The sequence below is a fragment of the Cucurbita pepo genome, chromosome 10, assembly GCF_057944985.1.
Source record: "Cucurbita pepo subsp. pepo isolate OVF chromosome 10, ASM5794498v1, whole genome shotgun sequence".
In the NCBI taxonomy this organism is placed as follows: Eukaryota; Viridiplantae; Streptophyta; class Magnoliopsida; order Cucurbitales; family Cucurbitaceae; genus Cucurbita; species Cucurbita pepo.
The window spans coordinates 3,345,334-3,362,305 of NC_141807.1; the positions used below are offsets into that span (position 1 = coordinate 3,345,334).

General features: G+C 37.8%; 5 protein-coding genes across 8 annotated transcripts; 1 reads left to right on the plus strand and 4 right to left on the minus strand.

The window, feature by feature from the left end:
* Positions 1-350: 350 nt before the first annotated feature.
* Positions 351-2,770, plus strand: LOC111803647 (E3 ubiquitin-protein ligase RHA2B). The gene is made up of 2 exons (XM_023688157.2): positions 351-908; positions 2,372-2,770. Exons 1-2 carry the CDS (start codon positions 449-451, stop codon positions 2,392-2,394), a joined length of 483 nt encoding a protein of 160 aa, XP_023543925.1. The 5' UTR covers positions 351-448; the 3' UTR covers positions 2,395-2,770.
* Positions 2,771-2,920: 150 nt separating this feature from the next.
* LOC147790466 (uncharacterized) lies at positions 2,921-3,445 on the minus strand. Its single transcript, XM_087127310.1, has one exon. It carries the CDS (start codon positions 3,314-3,316, stop codon positions 3,065-3,067), a length of 252 nt encoding a protein of 83 aa, XP_086983436.1. The 5' UTR covers positions 3,317-3,445; the 3' UTR covers positions 2,921-3,064.
* A 1,155-nt stretch (positions 3,446-4,600) lies between these two features.
* Positions 4,601-9,254, minus strand: LOC111803644 (RING/FYVE/PHD zinc finger superfamily protein). Its single transcript, XM_023688152.2, has 7 exons — positions 8,883-9,254; positions 8,229-8,314; positions 7,365-7,511; positions 7,165-7,273; positions 6,366-6,489; positions 5,702-5,972; positions 4,601-4,976 (listed from the first exon to the last, which is right to left on the minus strand). Exons 1-7 carry the CDS (start codon positions 9,007-9,009, stop codon positions 4,869-4,871), a joined length of 972 nt encoding a protein of 323 aa, XP_023543920.1. The 5' UTR covers positions 9,010-9,254; the 3' UTR covers positions 4,601-4,868.
* Positions 9,255-9,842: 588 nt separating this feature from the next.
* On the minus strand, positions 9,843-13,106 carry LOC111803646 (uncharacterized). 2 transcript variants are annotated; one of them, XM_023688156.2, is made up of 4 exons: positions 12,938-13,106; positions 12,423-12,508; positions 12,151-12,288; positions 9,843-10,496 (listed from the first exon to the last, which is right to left on the minus strand). In XM_023688156.2, the coding sequence occupies exons 3-4, from the start codon at positions 12,268-12,270 to the stop codon at positions 10,014-10,016; spliced, it is 603 nt and encodes a 200-aa protein (XP_023543924.1). In that variant the 5' UTR covers positions 12,271-12,288; positions 12,423-12,508; positions 12,938-13,106; the 3' UTR covers positions 9,843-10,013. The 2 variants fall into 2 exon arrangements, with proteins under 2 accessions (XP_023543924.1, XP_023543922.1); XM_023688154.2 differs by lacking the exon at positions 12,423-12,508 and having other exon boundaries at positions 12,938-13,102.
* On the minus strand, positions 13,099-16,927 carry LOC111803641 (pentatricopeptide (PPR) repeat-containing protein). Of its 3 annotated transcripts, XM_087127513.1 has the most exons (3): positions 16,634-16,926; positions 14,292-16,455; positions 13,099-13,706 (listed from the first exon to the last, which is right to left on the minus strand). In XM_087127513.1, exon 2 carries the CDS (start codon positions 16,417-16,419, stop codon positions 14,374-14,376), a length of 2,046 nt encoding a protein of 681 aa, XP_086983639.1. In that variant the 5' UTR covers positions 16,420-16,455; positions 16,634-16,926; the 3' UTR covers positions 13,099-13,706; positions 14,292-14,373. The 3 variants fall into 3 exon arrangements, with proteins under 3 accessions (XP_086983639.1, XP_023543916.2, XP_023543917.2); XM_023688148.2 differs by having other exon boundaries at positions 14,292-16,927; XM_023688149.2 differs by lacking the exon at positions 13,099-13,706 and adding an exon at positions 13,713-14,196 and having other exon boundaries at positions 14,292-16,927.
* Between the last annotated feature and the right edge of the window lie 45 nt (positions 16,928-16,972).

Below are 16,972 nucleotides of genomic sequence, written 5' to 3' on the forward strand. Positions count from 1 at the left end.
AATGCACACAATATAGTTATGTTTTAAAAATTTATAAAAACATAATTGAGTCTTTCAATACTACAATTATACATTTGTTGTGACGGTAACATATGGAAAGGATTATATTAATGATAGTGACGATATGGATAGTGACTTTGATATTAACCCAACGGTTTTAATTTAACGAGTTCGATTTCAAAAATATTAAAAATAGAAAAGAAAAGGAAAAAAAAAAAAAAAAAAAAAAACATCCGGGCTTATCTAGAAAACACGGTTTTAGCAAATCCACGTGTATGGAACCGAGGTTGGTTGGAGAAATTCTGTAATTACGGGAGTGAATATTTTAAAAAAAGAAAAAGAAAGAAAATAAAAAGAAAGTAATGCAGGGACGATTTTTTTCCGAAAGATTATAAAATTAAAAGAATTGAATCAGTGGAAACTATCCGCCAATTTCCATCCCGAAGCCATGGGAGCTCTCTCCGAGTTCTTCTCCCACCTCCACACAATGACCGCAGTCTTCATCACCCTTTTACTTCTCGAATGCGTTACTCTCATTCGCACCATCTTCGGTTTGAGACCTAACGCCGACAAGCGCGTAATTACGACGGCGCAGTTTTTGAAATTGATCGAGGAGAAGAATCCGACCATCCGATTCTCCAAGAAAGTTACCTCGAGTTCGGACGATCAGTGCGCCGTTTGCCTCTCTGAATTTGAGGAAGGGGAGATGGTACGGAAATTGCAATGCAACCATACTTTTCACAAGGATTGCCTAGATAATTGGTTGAAACTCTTTTTTGCTACCTGTCCGCTTTGCCGGTGTAAGGTTTTGCCGGACGATATCGTCGCCGGTTACCGCAGGCTGCGAGACCGTGTAGAGTACGACGGCAGCGACGAGGAGCTCATCTTTTTGTTATCGGCATTACATGGTAACAGTATATATAGGTTTTTCTAGGGCGAAATACCAATTTCATTTTGTTCATCACAGAATAGAATCAAATAGCATAGAATCTTGATTTTCTGTATTAACTAGGAAATATTGTTTTCTCCTTTCACTGACGAACAATAGCGTTAGGGAACAGCTCGTTTCTGGTTCGATTGATCAGGAGCCAGATCGCGATAAATCGTGTATGCTTCTCTTGCAATTACGCAAGCCAACTGTTTGATACTTCGTTTGCATGATTGCTTCCTACTCTTCCTGGTTATTCGTCAACGAATATCATTAATTCTGGGGACAGCCAATTTACTTGATTTTTTTTTTGGGGGGGGGGGGGGGGGACCTTTGTTCCCAATAAGACACTGAAATCTGCTCTAGAATCATCCAAAGCATAGCATCTTTTATCCATCCGGAAGTTTACTTGGGCTAATCCGAAGGATCTTTAACAAAATTGAAGATGTTAGTTAGATGATCCCTTAGTGTCATTTGAAGGAGGCTTATTGTCTCGTAGGGCCAGGGGATATTATGCGACTTATAATTATAGTAGATGCGAGTTGGTGGTCTAATTTATGGGGCTTTTACAGGGTAACTAGAATGGTACTTGACGGCATTTATTAAGAACATAAGTTGAAAGAAAAAGCAAAATTTGTTGGTTTTCCCTTGATGTTTCCATGGGGGTTTAGGTGGAGATGGTAGGAGGAGGACCAAAGGCTCTGTTTGTAGGCTGTAACAAACTGATTTAGCTCATCTTCTCTGTAGTTAAGCCCCAATCTTATGTGTTTCTGTTGCCCATTTTCTTCAATCCTACTCCAACTCTTGAACACCCATCAAAAGATGAGGGAAATTGAGGACATGCTTAATTAGCAGCCTGGTCTGATGAAACAATTTTCAAGAACCATGATTGGGTCAGGTGACTTGTATTATTAAGGTTATAGCGTAGTTCAAGGAATAACAACTTTAGCATTCTCAGAATCAAGTTTTATATGGTGAACCCAAATACCTTCCCACTGTCTTTAGGACTGTTCCTGAGAATAAGTTCGAAAAATTTCCTCTCCTAAATATTCTGTACGTCGGGCACTTGCAATAAGTTGAAAGGGAGCAGGCTAGACCTGGTGGTGCAGGGAAAGGTAATTGTAAAAGATTCGACATTTAATACCAGATTGTTGAGTAATAGTACCAAACCAAAAGAGCGCATCTGTTCTGGCCATGAGTTTGGTTAGATGCAACTGATCCCATTTGAAAATTAGCGGTAACCAGGGCTGCTGGACTTTAGCATTATGTTCTTGGTGCTTTGAATTATACTCGTTTATTTTGAGATTAATTTGTGTTAGATTATCTGATGAAGATAGAATTGATTTGATGATTTGATGATTTGATTGATAGCTGTTATATCCGTTGGATTTTAAAATCATAAGGAATCTTTTATAACATGCCTATCATTCTATGTTGTGACAGCTGCCGGCAACAATTATCTGTAAGCTTGGTTTGGGGCCGAAAATAAGGGACATTCTGGATGGTCTAACATTTATATGATTATACAGTTCATGAATATAAAGATTAACCGTTATTTTTTTGTACAGTAAATAACTGAAAAGTTCTAAGAAAATAGTCGATTGTTATGATTGTAATTTTTGTGGGAGTACACTTTTGCAATTAGTTGCAGATACTTTGTGACCCATTTAAATTTATTGATAACAATAGAAATGTGGAGATTGTGGAAATATAAATATCTGGAGATATTATGATATTTTGTCACCGTAAGAAACTTTTGAACGATTTGATTTGATTTACACTTTTAATTCAAAAAGATTGTAGAATTGAACTGTTACTATAGTATTCAATCAAATCATAATCGATTCAATTCCCCACAAAAAAAAAAAAAAAAAAAAAAAAAAAGGACAGCGACTCGTGAATGCACCATAGCAGATTCAGAAAGCATCCTTATGAACTTTTGACGATTTCTTGAAATCCAAATCATCGATCTTCTTTCTTCCAACATTCAAATGGCTAATCCAAATCCAAAAGCATTTCCAGAGTGTAATAAGATTACGAACACTGTACAAATCAGACAGACAGACGAGACGAGAAAGAATTACAGTATATACATATATATATATATATATATGTAACATAATGGCCGGAAGGAACTCAGGCGGAGAAGAACCCGGTGGAAGCGGCTCGGCCAATTTGGGATTTGGGGTTGAAAACCCATTTGAATTCCGACATCTCAGCATTTTGTTTTGCTATTTCCATCATCTTCTTCATCCTAATCGCCGAAGCAGTTGCAGAGATGGAAACCCAAGAACCCAAATCTTGAAGCTTTTGCGTCTCCTTCTCTTGCCTTGGATTCTTCATCCTTCTCTCGTACTCCTCTGCAACAAGAATTGCAATATCCGCCATGGCTATGATTTTCGAACCTCGCTCTTGATTTTGATGTGGCCCTCTTCGTGGGAGGAGATAATTTATATTCAAATCGGGGGATGATTATGGATAAGGCTGACAAGTCGGTGTAGTGTATGAAAAAGGTGGACTGGTGACTGAGTCTGGTTTCTTGGGCATTTTGCTTTCACTTTTCTATGGATGAATAGATTTGTATATTTTATTGAAGGGTCTTTCGGATACTACAAAATAAAGGATTTCTTGATGACAAAGTTTGGGATTTTGGTGAAATATACATATACCAATTCTTAATTAAATTATATATAATTGACATATTAGACATCAAATTCTAGAAAATATTTACGTATTTTAATATAAAAATAAATAAATATAAAATTAAATTTAAAAAAGGAAAATTCATATAGAAGCATGTGGTTATTCCTTTTTCTGTGGTACTTTAGGGACCCGTTTTCTTGTTATTGGTATAGGAATTAATGGCAAAAAGAAAGTGGTTTCTGAGAATCAAAACCGCCGAACTCAGCAAATGGTTTTGATCTCAAAACCAAAACCACATCACTGACAATGCTTAACACGTCAGATGTATGTAAGTAATACGTGTCTAATTACTATTCGTCTTAAACAATAATAATAAAATTGATTGATAATTAATTCGTGTTCAGAAGACGTGGCACCATATCACAGGCTGTTTACATGCAGCGGTCGGTGGCAGTCCACGTATTTTGTTTCGTTATTTTTATATTAAATATAGTATAATAACTTAATGTAGTTTTAGTCTTCTAAATTCATGATGATAATGATAATAATGACAAGGCTGTCATAAATTATACAGAAATTTCAATAATTACTTTTAATTCGTAACCATTTTTAGTAAAGTTTTAGAACTAAATTATACTTTTATATAAAAAATATTTCTACAAGAAAAAAAATCTCCTCTTTATCAAAGTCTCAGCTAATTTTAATTAAAGAATACTCTCTCCATTGGTATGAGGTCTTTTTTTTTACTCAAACAAAGTCATGAGAGCTTATATTAAAAGTGGACAATATCATACCAAAGTCATGAGAGCTTATATTAAAAGTGGACAATATCATACCAAAGTCATGAGAGCTTATATTAAAAGTGGACAATATCATACCATCATGGAGAGCGTGTTCATCTAACATCTCATACTTAAAATCAAACGAAATTATTGTTTAAAAAAAAAATGAAAAACAAGAAAAATGTCCCTTTTTTTTTCCCTGAATTATTTCAAACAAAGAGGAAAAAGGAAGTAAAAGAGCAGTCAATTCACAAAAACACTTTAATATAGCTTTAGACTGTCAGTTTTCACTGTGGGTATTCAAATTCGTTGCCATTTTCTCACACTGAAAAGATAAAAACTAGGCAGTCTAACCATACAGACGAAATGCAGAGGCCAAGTATTATGTGTATACGTATGGGACTTTCTTGGTCCGAATTAAAGATCTGCAAGTGAGAAGCAAAAGCATTGTGGTCAGTTCAGGCTTGAACAGATATACTCTTCCGGGGGGAATATGAAGAGTGACCCATTTCATTTCATAAAAGGCCAAGAGTTTTCAGTTGTTGAACGTGCTCAGCTGGAAGTGGTGGAGGTAACCACTCAGATCCTGTCATCTCCCCATCTACATCTTCCACAACATATTCCTGAGAGGAATCAGAACATATTAAGAAACGAGAATTTATGGTCCCAAACACAGTCAAGACCACAGTGGATAAGAAATCAATTATTATAATCGAAAGGTAGATGTTCAATCACCAACCCTGAAATGGTTGGACCTAAAAAGAAGAAAACAGCATACTCATAAACAAACCAACCATCAGAATATAGTATTTGATATTGAACCATTAGTGTCCCCCACACTCCTGTTATCCTTTCTTCCCCAAAAGATGGAGGTCATGTCCAACATTTTCCTACCCACTGATTAATACGACAGACCTCATGAATATGAATGTGCTTGGGGGCACCCACCTCCATCAATGATGTTGACTTTGCATTCCTTTTTTGAGGGACGTGTTTGGAAGACGAATAGCAAAAATTTTAAGAGCACTTTTGTTCTGACCAATGCAGAACACTTTTAATTTTTTTGATAATCAAAGTAGTTTGAAAATTTCTAAAAGTAGATAAAAAGCGCTTAAAGAGCTTTTAGATGAAACGTTTAATCACTTTTGCTTACAAAATAAAAGCTCCACTTTAAAACACTTTTTCAAAATGATATCTCAAACTCACCCAAATCCAGTTGGTTCTGTTTATTTCAACAGTTAGTCTATTATATAGAAAAAAAAGCCATATTCAAGTATTTACCCTCCTAGATCAGTGCATCATTGAAAGTTATGCGCATACGCAGCTCAAAAGAGATCAGCCAACTCACCTTTGTAAGCATTCTTTTTGCAAGTATGTGATAGTGTCGTTGCCATATTCGTTGTCCAACCATGGTAGCTACCAAGACGCTGTAGAAGATACCAATCACTGTGAACAAACCAAGAACAATCAAGGCCATTATAAATAATAATGGCAGTCCTGCTTCACCAGCACCTCCTAGGCATCCGCATTCGGTTGCGATGCTTCCACAACTTTCGAAGCAAGTGGTGCAGTCAGTCCACATACAAAGAGTACCAGGCAAATGACAGTCAGCACATAGTCTGCAAAGATATAAGAAACACATAAAAAACATGAGAATGCTGAATAATCTAAACTATTTTTGCAAAACATTTCCAACATTTAAACTCTATAATTTGATGGAGAAAGATATAAAGAACTTGGACAAGGTATTTTGTCATTATTCTAACAAAGCTTGAACGAATTCCCAGCTTGGCTAAATGTCAAATATTCTATACTATGGTTCATCAATATTCTTTCAATTACAATTGGAGGGAAGCAGAATAGACAAAAATCAGTTGAGTTAGAGAAACATCACTGCATGAGAGTCATACCTTAAAGAACGATCCTAAACTCCTCAACAAGAATTTTTATGATAAGGAAATAATAATTTTGAACATAAAGCCAAAAGAAACTGTGAAACAATAGATTTATACCCAGGGTGGCAACAACATAGACACAATTCTCTACATGGCTGAGCCAAATCATTCCTAACTCTCCGATCATAACAAGTGATGAAGCATCCAGATAAGCCGAGCAATGCAAAAAATAATAAAGCTCCTGCATAGAAATAAAATTTATAGGCGATGTTCAAGTAGATAAAATATAACTGTTATTATGATTACAGTAAAAGGCCATAAACCATTCAATACTTCCTTCTTATGGGGTTCAACAACATGAATCAAAACATGTGATCATGTAATGAGAACATTCTTTTAAGCTGTTGTTCTGTACCCTCACACTTTCATTAGTTTCTATGACACGAAAAAAATAGAACTTTCCCTTCTATCGCCAAACTTTATCTCACTAATCTTTTTTCCATACTCTCAACACCCATCCAGCTCATACTTCCTCTCGCCGTTAACTTCTCTATACAGACGTAACCTCTCTCAACAATTCTTCTTGTGTATCATATTTTTTTGCAACTTTAGATACATCCCTTCTGGTAGCTTATCATTTCTTAAAATACTAATTAAAGAAAGAATAAAGGGACTTCGTTCTGACTAAAGTAAAAATACTTAAAATGTCAGAATTAAACAAGTAGATTATTTTTTGTCATCAAAGATCTTCTGCTAAAAGTTCTTTTGATGAGAACAGTTCAAAGCCAGAAGCACTCCAAACAGACCAGCAAACAAGGCGACTAAGCCAAACTGCCTGAAGCCAAACAAGCTTACGCCCTACTGTTATAACATAAATTATGCATGCAAATCTTGAATCAGTTTTTTGAGATTTTACCACATATGTAATAAAAACTAATTTTGTTATCAAAACCCCAAGTAAGACGAAGCCAGTAATGTTGAAAACCATCTACAAAATGCGTCAAATATCCCAGAGAAGCAATTACCTGCACAAAGATAAATATTACACATAAGTATAATCAATTGCTAGAACATAAATTGATTTGCGACAAATTGAATAGAAAACATAAAACTTACAAGCTGAACCGCCAAAAATATAAATACAATGTCTCTAGTCACAAAAAATCGAAATTTCAGGGTTCGCCATTTCCTGTCAGCAACAGCATGTACTCTCAAATGGTAAGGGGCCTTACATGTGGTACAATGAGCAAAAGCAAACCCTTCCTGCAATTTTAATCACGGATGATTAAATGTAACTAGATGATGACTATAGCAATTTCCTTTTTTTATTTTTCTAGATAAGCATAGGACTACTCTAAGAAGATAAAAAGGTGACTGTAAATACTAGGCTAATATTACAGGCATAGGCAGATAGAAATACCGCCCAAGAGTAGTAATATTTTTTATTTCGTTGATGACCCTAAACTGTAGTTATGCGTGTGATAAAAAATGAAATTTCAGTAATGCTGCTGCAAGGAAAAAAGAGATGATAATGCCAAAATATAAGTTAATCTCTTAAACAATGAAAGGTAGATTAACAATCACTTGAAAAGGCTGGACTTGGTCATGAAGGTGAGCAAAATATAGTCATTAAGATGATCTACCAACAACAATCAATATTTCAAAATGAACGATGTTAGGAAAATGCCCACCAACTTCTGCTTCTTTACCAACATTCACAGGTATCAAGGGGACTGGGGGTAGTGGAGAGGGAGGGAGTAACAATTAAGAGCAAACACAATTGCCAATCACCTTGGATGTATGATTCTAATTAATAGAAGACGGGTACAAATGCCAGCTACAACCAGGAATATAATAATTCACTATTACTATATTTAGACAGCATTTGCACTACAGTTAAGAATATAGGCAACAACATTAGAACACCAACATGCCTGAGTTAAATTTACAGAAGTATACGAAGTCAGATATCATTCATACCTTCACAGCCCGCCAATGATCCAGACATTCTCGATGAACATACTTTGATGTCCCCTTGCATTTGCACGGAGCAATAAAATCCCTACCTGATTAGGTAATGAAACACGCACATTGGTCAATTTAAAATAGTCCCCTGATCAAACACCTACAGAATGATCCCTATGTCATACGGCCATCTCATACCGTTAAACAAGACTTTAAATGAACAGGCAACTCCAAAGAATTCTAAAGTACAAATGCCAAGTGGGGGAGAGGGGAAGGGACTGCCATGGTTAACATAGCTCGTTACAGCCCTACAAACGGTCAATTTAACAAAATTTTAACATCGAAGAACCTAATTTAACTTCAAGTTTCACCGTAGTGAAAGACATTTTCGATCATAAGAAAACACACCTTGAATTTAGAATATTGTCGTTCTAGGGTTCAAAGAACTGTGCCTAAAACGCTGCATTGAGCCAATTGACTGGATGATCATTCTAATTAACGTCAGTATAAAGAAAGTGGAAAAAAATAAAAAAAAAATTAGCTGCCTTCGTTAATTTCCCAGAAGGAAAATGTGGAACATGCCCAAATGAAAACAATCCCCATCAAGCATCGTCGGAAAAATAGTCGAAACCTAGCAAAAAACTGAATAACAAAGGAACGGCAAATTACCATCGGTCTCGAGGCAAATTCTACATTGTATCTGCTCCCCTTGGCCGGCTTCGAGGTCGATCTCACTGGGGTCGCTGATCGGAGGCGGTGGAATAAGAGGGGAAGAATCTGACGGTTGACCCGCCATTGGGAATTAAAAAACGGGAAACACAGAAAATGGGCGGAAAGAGTGGAGGGAATTAGTAGAACATGAAGAAGAAATGACCCGTGTCCATGTAAATGCCGTCTCCACCTTGGTGCGGGTACCCCAGAGGATTTAGAAGCTGTGAGAGAATAATTTTGGTGAAGCAAGAAGAAAGCAAGAGGGTTTACAAGTGGAGACCAGAAAGTGGTTGAATGTCGTTCTTCCCAAAATGGCCTCAGCCTTCTCCATTGCGACCTAACTTATCCTCCTCCAATCATATTCCATATATCAAATCACAATTTAATCACACTTCCTAAATTCTTCCGTGACTAATTCAAATAAGACACCTCTTAATTCATAACATAAAATTTATAATTTATCGTTGAGATCGCACATCAGTTGGAAACGAGAATGAAACTTTATTGATAAGACTGTGGAAACCTTATCTAACAGATGCATTTAAAACAGTAATATGCGAGCCAAAACATATCGTAAAAGCTGACGACAATATGTAACGGACCAAAACAGACGAAATCTATTAGAGGTGGACTTCAACGGTGGTGAGATTGACGAATATATATAATGGGCCAAAACATACTGGACCAAAACAAGACAATATCTATTAGGGGTGGACTTCTTTAGTTTACCATTCTCACACAAAAAAACCATTTAGTTATTTTAAGAAAACTAAAAAAACACACGATGTAGGGACATTTTTATTTTTATTTTATTTTTATTTTAATATAAAGTATAAACAGGAGTGGAATAGCCAAATTAATTAAAGCATTGGAACAAATCGCCGTTTATCGCTGCCGCAGCAAAAAGAGGTTCAGAAGTACTCTAAAATCATTCAGTTGAGACATAATTACTAATTTGGAAGTTGGAACACATCCTAACAAACGTTCTCAAGAAGCTAAAATAAAATTAAAAAAAGAAAAGAACCCAGAAGTCAGGGAACAAAGCTACATATGAAAAGTGTCTAACTCGTTTCTTTCATCTCTCTAATTTTACTTCTTCCTCTTCTTGGGAGGCTGGAGTGCTTCCTCATCTTCATCCTCGTCCTCCTCTTCCTCATCTTCATCCTCGTCTGCTACTTCATCCTCGTCTTCTCCACCATCATCATCGTCATCACCGTCGTCATCTTCGTCGTCATCGTCACCATCATCGTTATCATCATCATCATCCCCATCATCATCTTGATCCTCCTCCCCATCAAACTCTTCTTCTTCCTCCCCATTCTCTTCTGCCCCACCAGCTCCGCCCTCGGGATTCTTCTTTGAATTACTTTTACTATTGTCGTTAAGGTTATTGGCGTAGTCATCTCCATCTTCAGATGATAAATCCTCGTCACCTTCACCTTCACTTAAGTCACCATCCCCATCATCGTCGTCATCGTCGTCACCTTCAGCATCAAGTGGTGGGGGTGATGGGCACTGGGTGGGACTGTCTCCTTTCATTCCAGGTTTGATCAGAAACGCCCCAAGGGGATCCTGCAACAATATTTCCAAGGAGTACAATAGTTCATGAGGTTAAGCATGTCATAAACCGTATCACTTGCAAATGGTTGTTTGTTACCATCAAGAGAAACAGACAGAAACCATACAAGGACAGCATCAATTTCTAAGTTCCTTGTAACTAAGAATTCAACATGGTAGGCAACATATTTTAATGAAACCAATAAACAATAATGCTAAAAACAAGACAAAAAATTTCTATAAGCCAAGTTTATACGATTTAATAAGTCAAATTGTCGAGTCATACCACACAATTAATCAGGTTCGTTTCTTTTTACAATTTTAAAACTTGATGACTAGTAGTGATAAGGATTTATTATTTATAATTTCTAACAGACTACAATGGGGCGTGTTAACAGAAATGAATAGAACGGCAGGCGTACATGTTGCTGGCCAGGGCCTAGCATCTTGTTGGCCTGCCCTGAGTCTCAGTCTCTGTTTTTACTTTTACCTCCTCCACTTTATATTTTTTACCATATTTTATTTTAAACCGTCTTTTCTTGTCGGAATCTGTTCACCAACCAACGTCATAAGGACTAGCTTTAACGTCTGAAATACCCACTAAGCTTAATTGGCAACATCAATTGGATGTCAGAAATGGCATCCACACCATTAAGAAGCAGAAAGCAGGAGGATGATGGGAAAGGAATACACTTCTCCCAATCACAACTTGCGGGGTACTATCAAGTAAGAAATAGACATGGGAAGGTTCAAAAATATGATTCTTTGGGGCACTCGAAACCACGTATCTATTGATTCCTAATAACACTATCCTCATAAAAGTCACAAATACTCCAAGAATAATTCGAGCCCGAGTCCAGAGCTAAATATTCCAACAAAAAGGAGATTCTCCATATCTTTCAACTGTTTACTGAAATTTCCCATCAAATTGAATAAATCTAGCGGCAATTCTGTAATTCAAGATGAAATTGCGAGCCATCAATAGTGTATCCTCAACCACTGAAATGAAGTAGAAGTAAAAGAAGGGTATGGCGTGTTATTCAAGTCGTCGGTGTGAGGGCATTTCCGTAAATTTTGGATCACACCTCACCGAAACCCATCAAGTGGGGTCAATGAGATGATGTCCCAATAGAAAAAGAGTAGGGGGAAAGATAAATCCAAAAGAATCCCAAGACGCGTGATTACAGTGATTTCGAGAACTCCCAACTTTTCCTAGAAAAAGAAAACAGTATAAAACTTTCTCTACATTATAATTTTGAAAAAATAAACATTTTTTTAATAAAAAATCAACCCAAATAATCTAATCATAGCCGTACGATGGGGATCAGTTTAAGCCAAATGAAGGAGTGGCAGTGGGTGGATGCCTATTGGATATTTTCACACCTATTCTACACAGGCTACAGCTTACTCTACCGACTTAAAGCTCAGCCGAAGTCGCCAACATCAAACAGTTGGCCAAAGCCAGCGGACTTCCAAAGGAAACACACCAAAACCATCCAGTAAAAACCGATAGGAACATAATTTTTCCACCATTATGGAAAACACAGCCAGCATACTCTTGGCATATCACGGGACCAAAAAATTCTTTTAAAAGGGAAAAAGTTATTAATTGGGTTGATTGAACTTAGAAATGAGAGAGTAATTAAAAAACTTTTAGAAAGTGCCTTGCCTGAGCCAGGAGCTGGGTGTTGACCAGAGCCGAAGCTAGTAAAGCAGCTAACCCTTCACTAGCGCGTGCGAGTGAGCCATCGCGGAGCGTGACACCTGCTGAAGCATTTGCTATCTCCATTCGCGCGGCGACTGTTTCCTGCGAATGCATCAAAAGGCAAAGAGGGAAAAAAAGAAAAAAAATTGATGAGAGAGCTGGCCGCCGTCAGATCTGTCCCCAAAAATTTCAACAGCCGTTAAGAAATTAAAATTATGACAAAACACCAACTCCACCGGAAATTCTGTCTCTCAGTCTCTCAGTCTCTCAGTCTCTCAGCCAGCTTCCTACCGTGTTGATTTGGTAGTTTCTACCGCCTATCCTGGGGTTTGACCATGGGTAATAAATCCAAAAAGGCTCATCTAGGTAATATTCAAATACCTTTTTTATAAAAAGGAAAAAAAGAGCAGAGGAAAATTTCTGACGCATCCTCTTGAGAGCAAAGACGCGTCGACTTTCAGTGAAGCAAAAATTGCAGAGTCCATAAAGTCAACGGTAAATCCAGCACAAAAGTGACAAAAAACCATAGATATACGAGAAATTAAACTCTATGTTCATAGTAAAACGACCATAAACCAGAGAAAATTCAGTTAAATCGTCCACAAACGACCTCGAAACACTAGCAGACTGAAGAAAACAAGCAAGATGAAGCAAAAAAGCAGAAAACAAGAAGAGATCGAGCTGAAATAGAGGAAACAAAACAGATATAGATACAGGAAGAAAACAACAAAGAATTGAGAGTAAAGCGTACCGAGAAGACAGATCAGAGCAGTGAGATTGTAGATCTGGCGTACCGCGATCTAAAATCACAGAAAAGAAGCACAAGAAGCAACGTTCATTCTGGACCGTCCGATCGAGATTGAAAAGACACAGAGAAACGAAGATATAGAATTATCGGCGGCTCTCAGAGAAGGGTGGGAGGGAAGGGTAGGGTGGGCTGAGGGGGTGAGGTGGGAAGTGAGAGAAGCGAGAGCGATTACTGGAGACCGACTGCCCGTAATTTTCCAGACCGGTATCGGGCAGATCGGGCAGCGTCGTACTCTTGTAAAAAAGTCCGCGTTTTAAGCTGCCCAATGAGTCTCAATGGACAGGTGTGGGTTCGGATAACTTTTCTCATCAATTTTCCCTTTGGTCCTTTCATTTTTCCTTTTTTACTTTTTCAGCAACGGCCTTTTTCATTTATTACATACCACCCTTCCTCCAACCAAAATTGTCTTTTTCCGTAACCTCTCCGTCCCCTTTCCCCTCTTTTTTTAAACTATGATTTAAATTTAATTAATATGCCTTCCAACTTTAACAACTCTATCTTCACACCAAACATATTCAAATCATAAATTTTTTTTTTTAAAAAAAAACAAGACGTCGTCGATAATAAATTAATAATAATGAGCTTATATTTGCAGCAAGGCCGTGGTATGGGCCTTTCCTAACCCAGGCCCATTCCTGGCCCAATTATCCGTGTTCTTCTTGGAAGGATGAGAACTCCGGTTCAAAACCATGGATGATGTGTAATAATAGTCCTACAAGATCATAAATATGATGTGTTATATAATAAAGAAGGGACTTCCATGCATTTTCCCCTCTCGAATGGGATATACTTTTTAATTTATGGATCTTAATTTTAATTCAAATTTACAGATGGTTAGTTTTCATGGTAAATTTATTGTTTTTTTTTGTAACAGCCAAGCTAACCGCTAATGGATATTATCTGCTATGACTTGTTACTTATGTTTTAAAAAACGTTAGCAAGGGAGAGATTTCCATACCCCTACAAGGAATGTTTCCTTTCCTGTACAACCGATGAGACCTCATGATTTTAAAATGAATCAAACATGACAGATAACCGTTCGATATAAAGGTAGAATAAATGTAGGCGTGCTGTGATTCAAATTTTAAAAGTTCAAAGGAAAAACATGTAGGTTAGTTAAGAATTTAGAGATGAACCATGAAAATCCATGGTAGCTATCTTTTGAGATGAACCCACTACTGGTTTCAGCAATGGATGATGTTCTGCAGTCAAGGTAGGATTTATGTTGTATGGCTGATTTAGGCAGATTTCTAAAATGAAACCAAACTTTCAAAAGAGCAACAGAGGAAGAACGTACCTGGTTTTCTCATGCTTGGTGTGTGTGTTTTTGTCATATCAACTAGTATTCTTTCGTGGATGAAATCTCTAAAAGATTACGCCTACCAATAGTCCCGACAAGAACAGGCGCCATCCTTAAAATGGTGAAATCGAGTAGCATCTCTCACAATGATTTCCCTTCCTACAAGCTTGGAGATGAACTTTATAGCAGAATGGCAGTCATTACAAACTCTAAGGTTCTTCATAATCCTCAGCACAGTGTTCTCTGGTGTACTCAGAAGACCAAATGCTATAGCAAGTTTCTCACTGTGATATCTAAGAATCTGCTCTTTCACCTCTTCTTCAAGGTCATGAAGCACTGATTCAGTGTCAGGGATGAACCCCATCTTTTTGATGTCCTCCCAAATCTCATCCATCAACTTATAGATTTCATCTTTCTGTGGATGAATCACGTCTTCAACTCCAAATGCATGAACTTTGTTCTTAATATGAATCCAACTAAATCCTTTATCTTTCTTCACTCCTCTATCCTTCATCAGCTTTCTAGTTTTGGCAGCGTTTTCCCATTTCCCGCAAGCTGAATATACATTAGCAAGAGCTGAGTATGCGCCGCTGTTTCCAGGATCAATATGAAGCAGTCTTTCCGCTGCAACTCTCGCCAAATCTGCATTTTTATGGATCTTACAAGATGCTAGTAGCGATCCCCAAGCTATATTATCTGGCTCTATAGGCATGCTTTCAATGAATTGGTATGCTTCTTGAAGCAATCCAGCTCGTCCATAAAGATCGATCATACATGCGTAATGACTTAGAGTAGGTTCAATTTTATGTACTTCAGTCATCAGATTATAGTAATTTCGACCTTGTTCTATTAATCCCACGTGTGTACAAGCAGACAGCACTCCTACATAAGTGATATGGTCAGGTTTCATACCAACTGAGAGCATCCTCTCAAACAGGCTGATGGCTTCTTCTCCAAAGCCATGCTGCGCCAGAGCCATGATCATTGATGTCCAGGACACAGTTTCCTTCTTCCCGCTGGTAAGATCAAAAACTCTTTTGGCTATATTGATGCTTCCTGCTTTAGCATACATGGCTATCAAGGCATTAGTAACAGAAGCTGTTGAAGATTCTCCTGCTTTTATGGCTCTGGCATGGATTTGTTTTCCATGCTCCAAACTAGCCAAACTTGAACTTACACTCAGCATGCTCGCCAGGGTATAACTATTCGGCTCAGGGCCTTCGTTAACCATCGACCGAAACAGTTCCAGCGCTTCGTTCCATAACCCGTTTTGCACATAACCAACAATCATGGCTGTCCATGCTATCACATCACGATCTCTTAATTTGTTAAATATCTCTCTGGCTGGTTTAACATCTCCAAGCTTGGTATATCCATCCAGTAGGGAAGTAAACGCTATAATGTTTAGATTTGAAGTCCTGTTATGCTCAATAATCAGTCTAGCTATTTCTACCCCACCTGACTTTGCATACATTGATATCAAAGCATTGCCAACTGCTTCAGAAGTTTCAGTTTCTGTTCTTAGAATATAAGCATGTATCTGTTTTCCAATATTCAGCTTCTCAAGATTGGCACAAGCTGATAAAACGCTTGCCAAGGTGAACTTATCTGGCTTTAAAGAAGATTCATACAACATCTTCGAGAAGATATTCAGTGCTTCAAGATCATACCCTATCTGATTATAACCTGAAATCATCGAATTCCAAGAAACTATATCCCGGTCAGGCATTTTCTCGAACTGTGAAGCAGCAAGGTTAATCTGCCCAGATTGCATGTACAATGAAATCAAAGCATTCCACGTTGAAATGTTCTTCAGCGTCATCCTATCAAAAACAACTTTCGCTATAACCGGATCTCCACATTTTGCGTACATATTCAGCAGGGAAGTTGCAACAGAAGCGTGGCTGCCAAGTCCGAGTTTGACAACAAATGAATGAATCTTCCTACCAATGTCCAAAGCTTGATTTGCCGCGCAGGAAGAAAGAACATTACTGACCGTGAATTGAGAAGGCGGGACTCTCTCGGATATCATCTTCGCAAACATTCCAATCGCATTATCAAATAGACCCAATTGATTGTAACCCACGATGATCGCAGTCCAAGAAACGGGGTCGCAATCAGGCATTTCATACAGAAGGCGACGCGACGCATCGAAATTGCCCTGTTTAGCATACGCAGAGATCAAAGTGTTCCATGAGAATGTTGACTTAATGGGCATTTCATCGAACACATGGTGGGCATCCCTAACTGACCCAGTTTTAGCATAGAAGGTCATAAGATTATTTATCAAGTACACGCCAAGATGAAGGCCTTTCTTGATTATTTGAGAGTGAACTGACCTTCCGGCAAATGGGTCTCTGATTCTGACGCTTGTTTGCAGGAGATGTGCAAAGAAGTCAGAAGAAGTGGGTGCATGAGCAACTTCCATAATTGAAGATTAATCCAGAGACGAAAAACAATCCCAATGTTTAACCTCGCCATGAATTTATAGCCATCAATTTCAAAAGATAGCCAAATTGGTGGGAGTCCGAGGCTCAGGTGCTTTGCTTTCGAAGCTACTGAGGATGCGTGCCAAAATGAGCGAAATGGTGTGGCGTAGCCACTGCCTGGTCTGAGTCGAATGACACTTGGTTTAAAAAGTTTAAGAAAGACTTAAATATTCTCCCATTTTAGCCCCA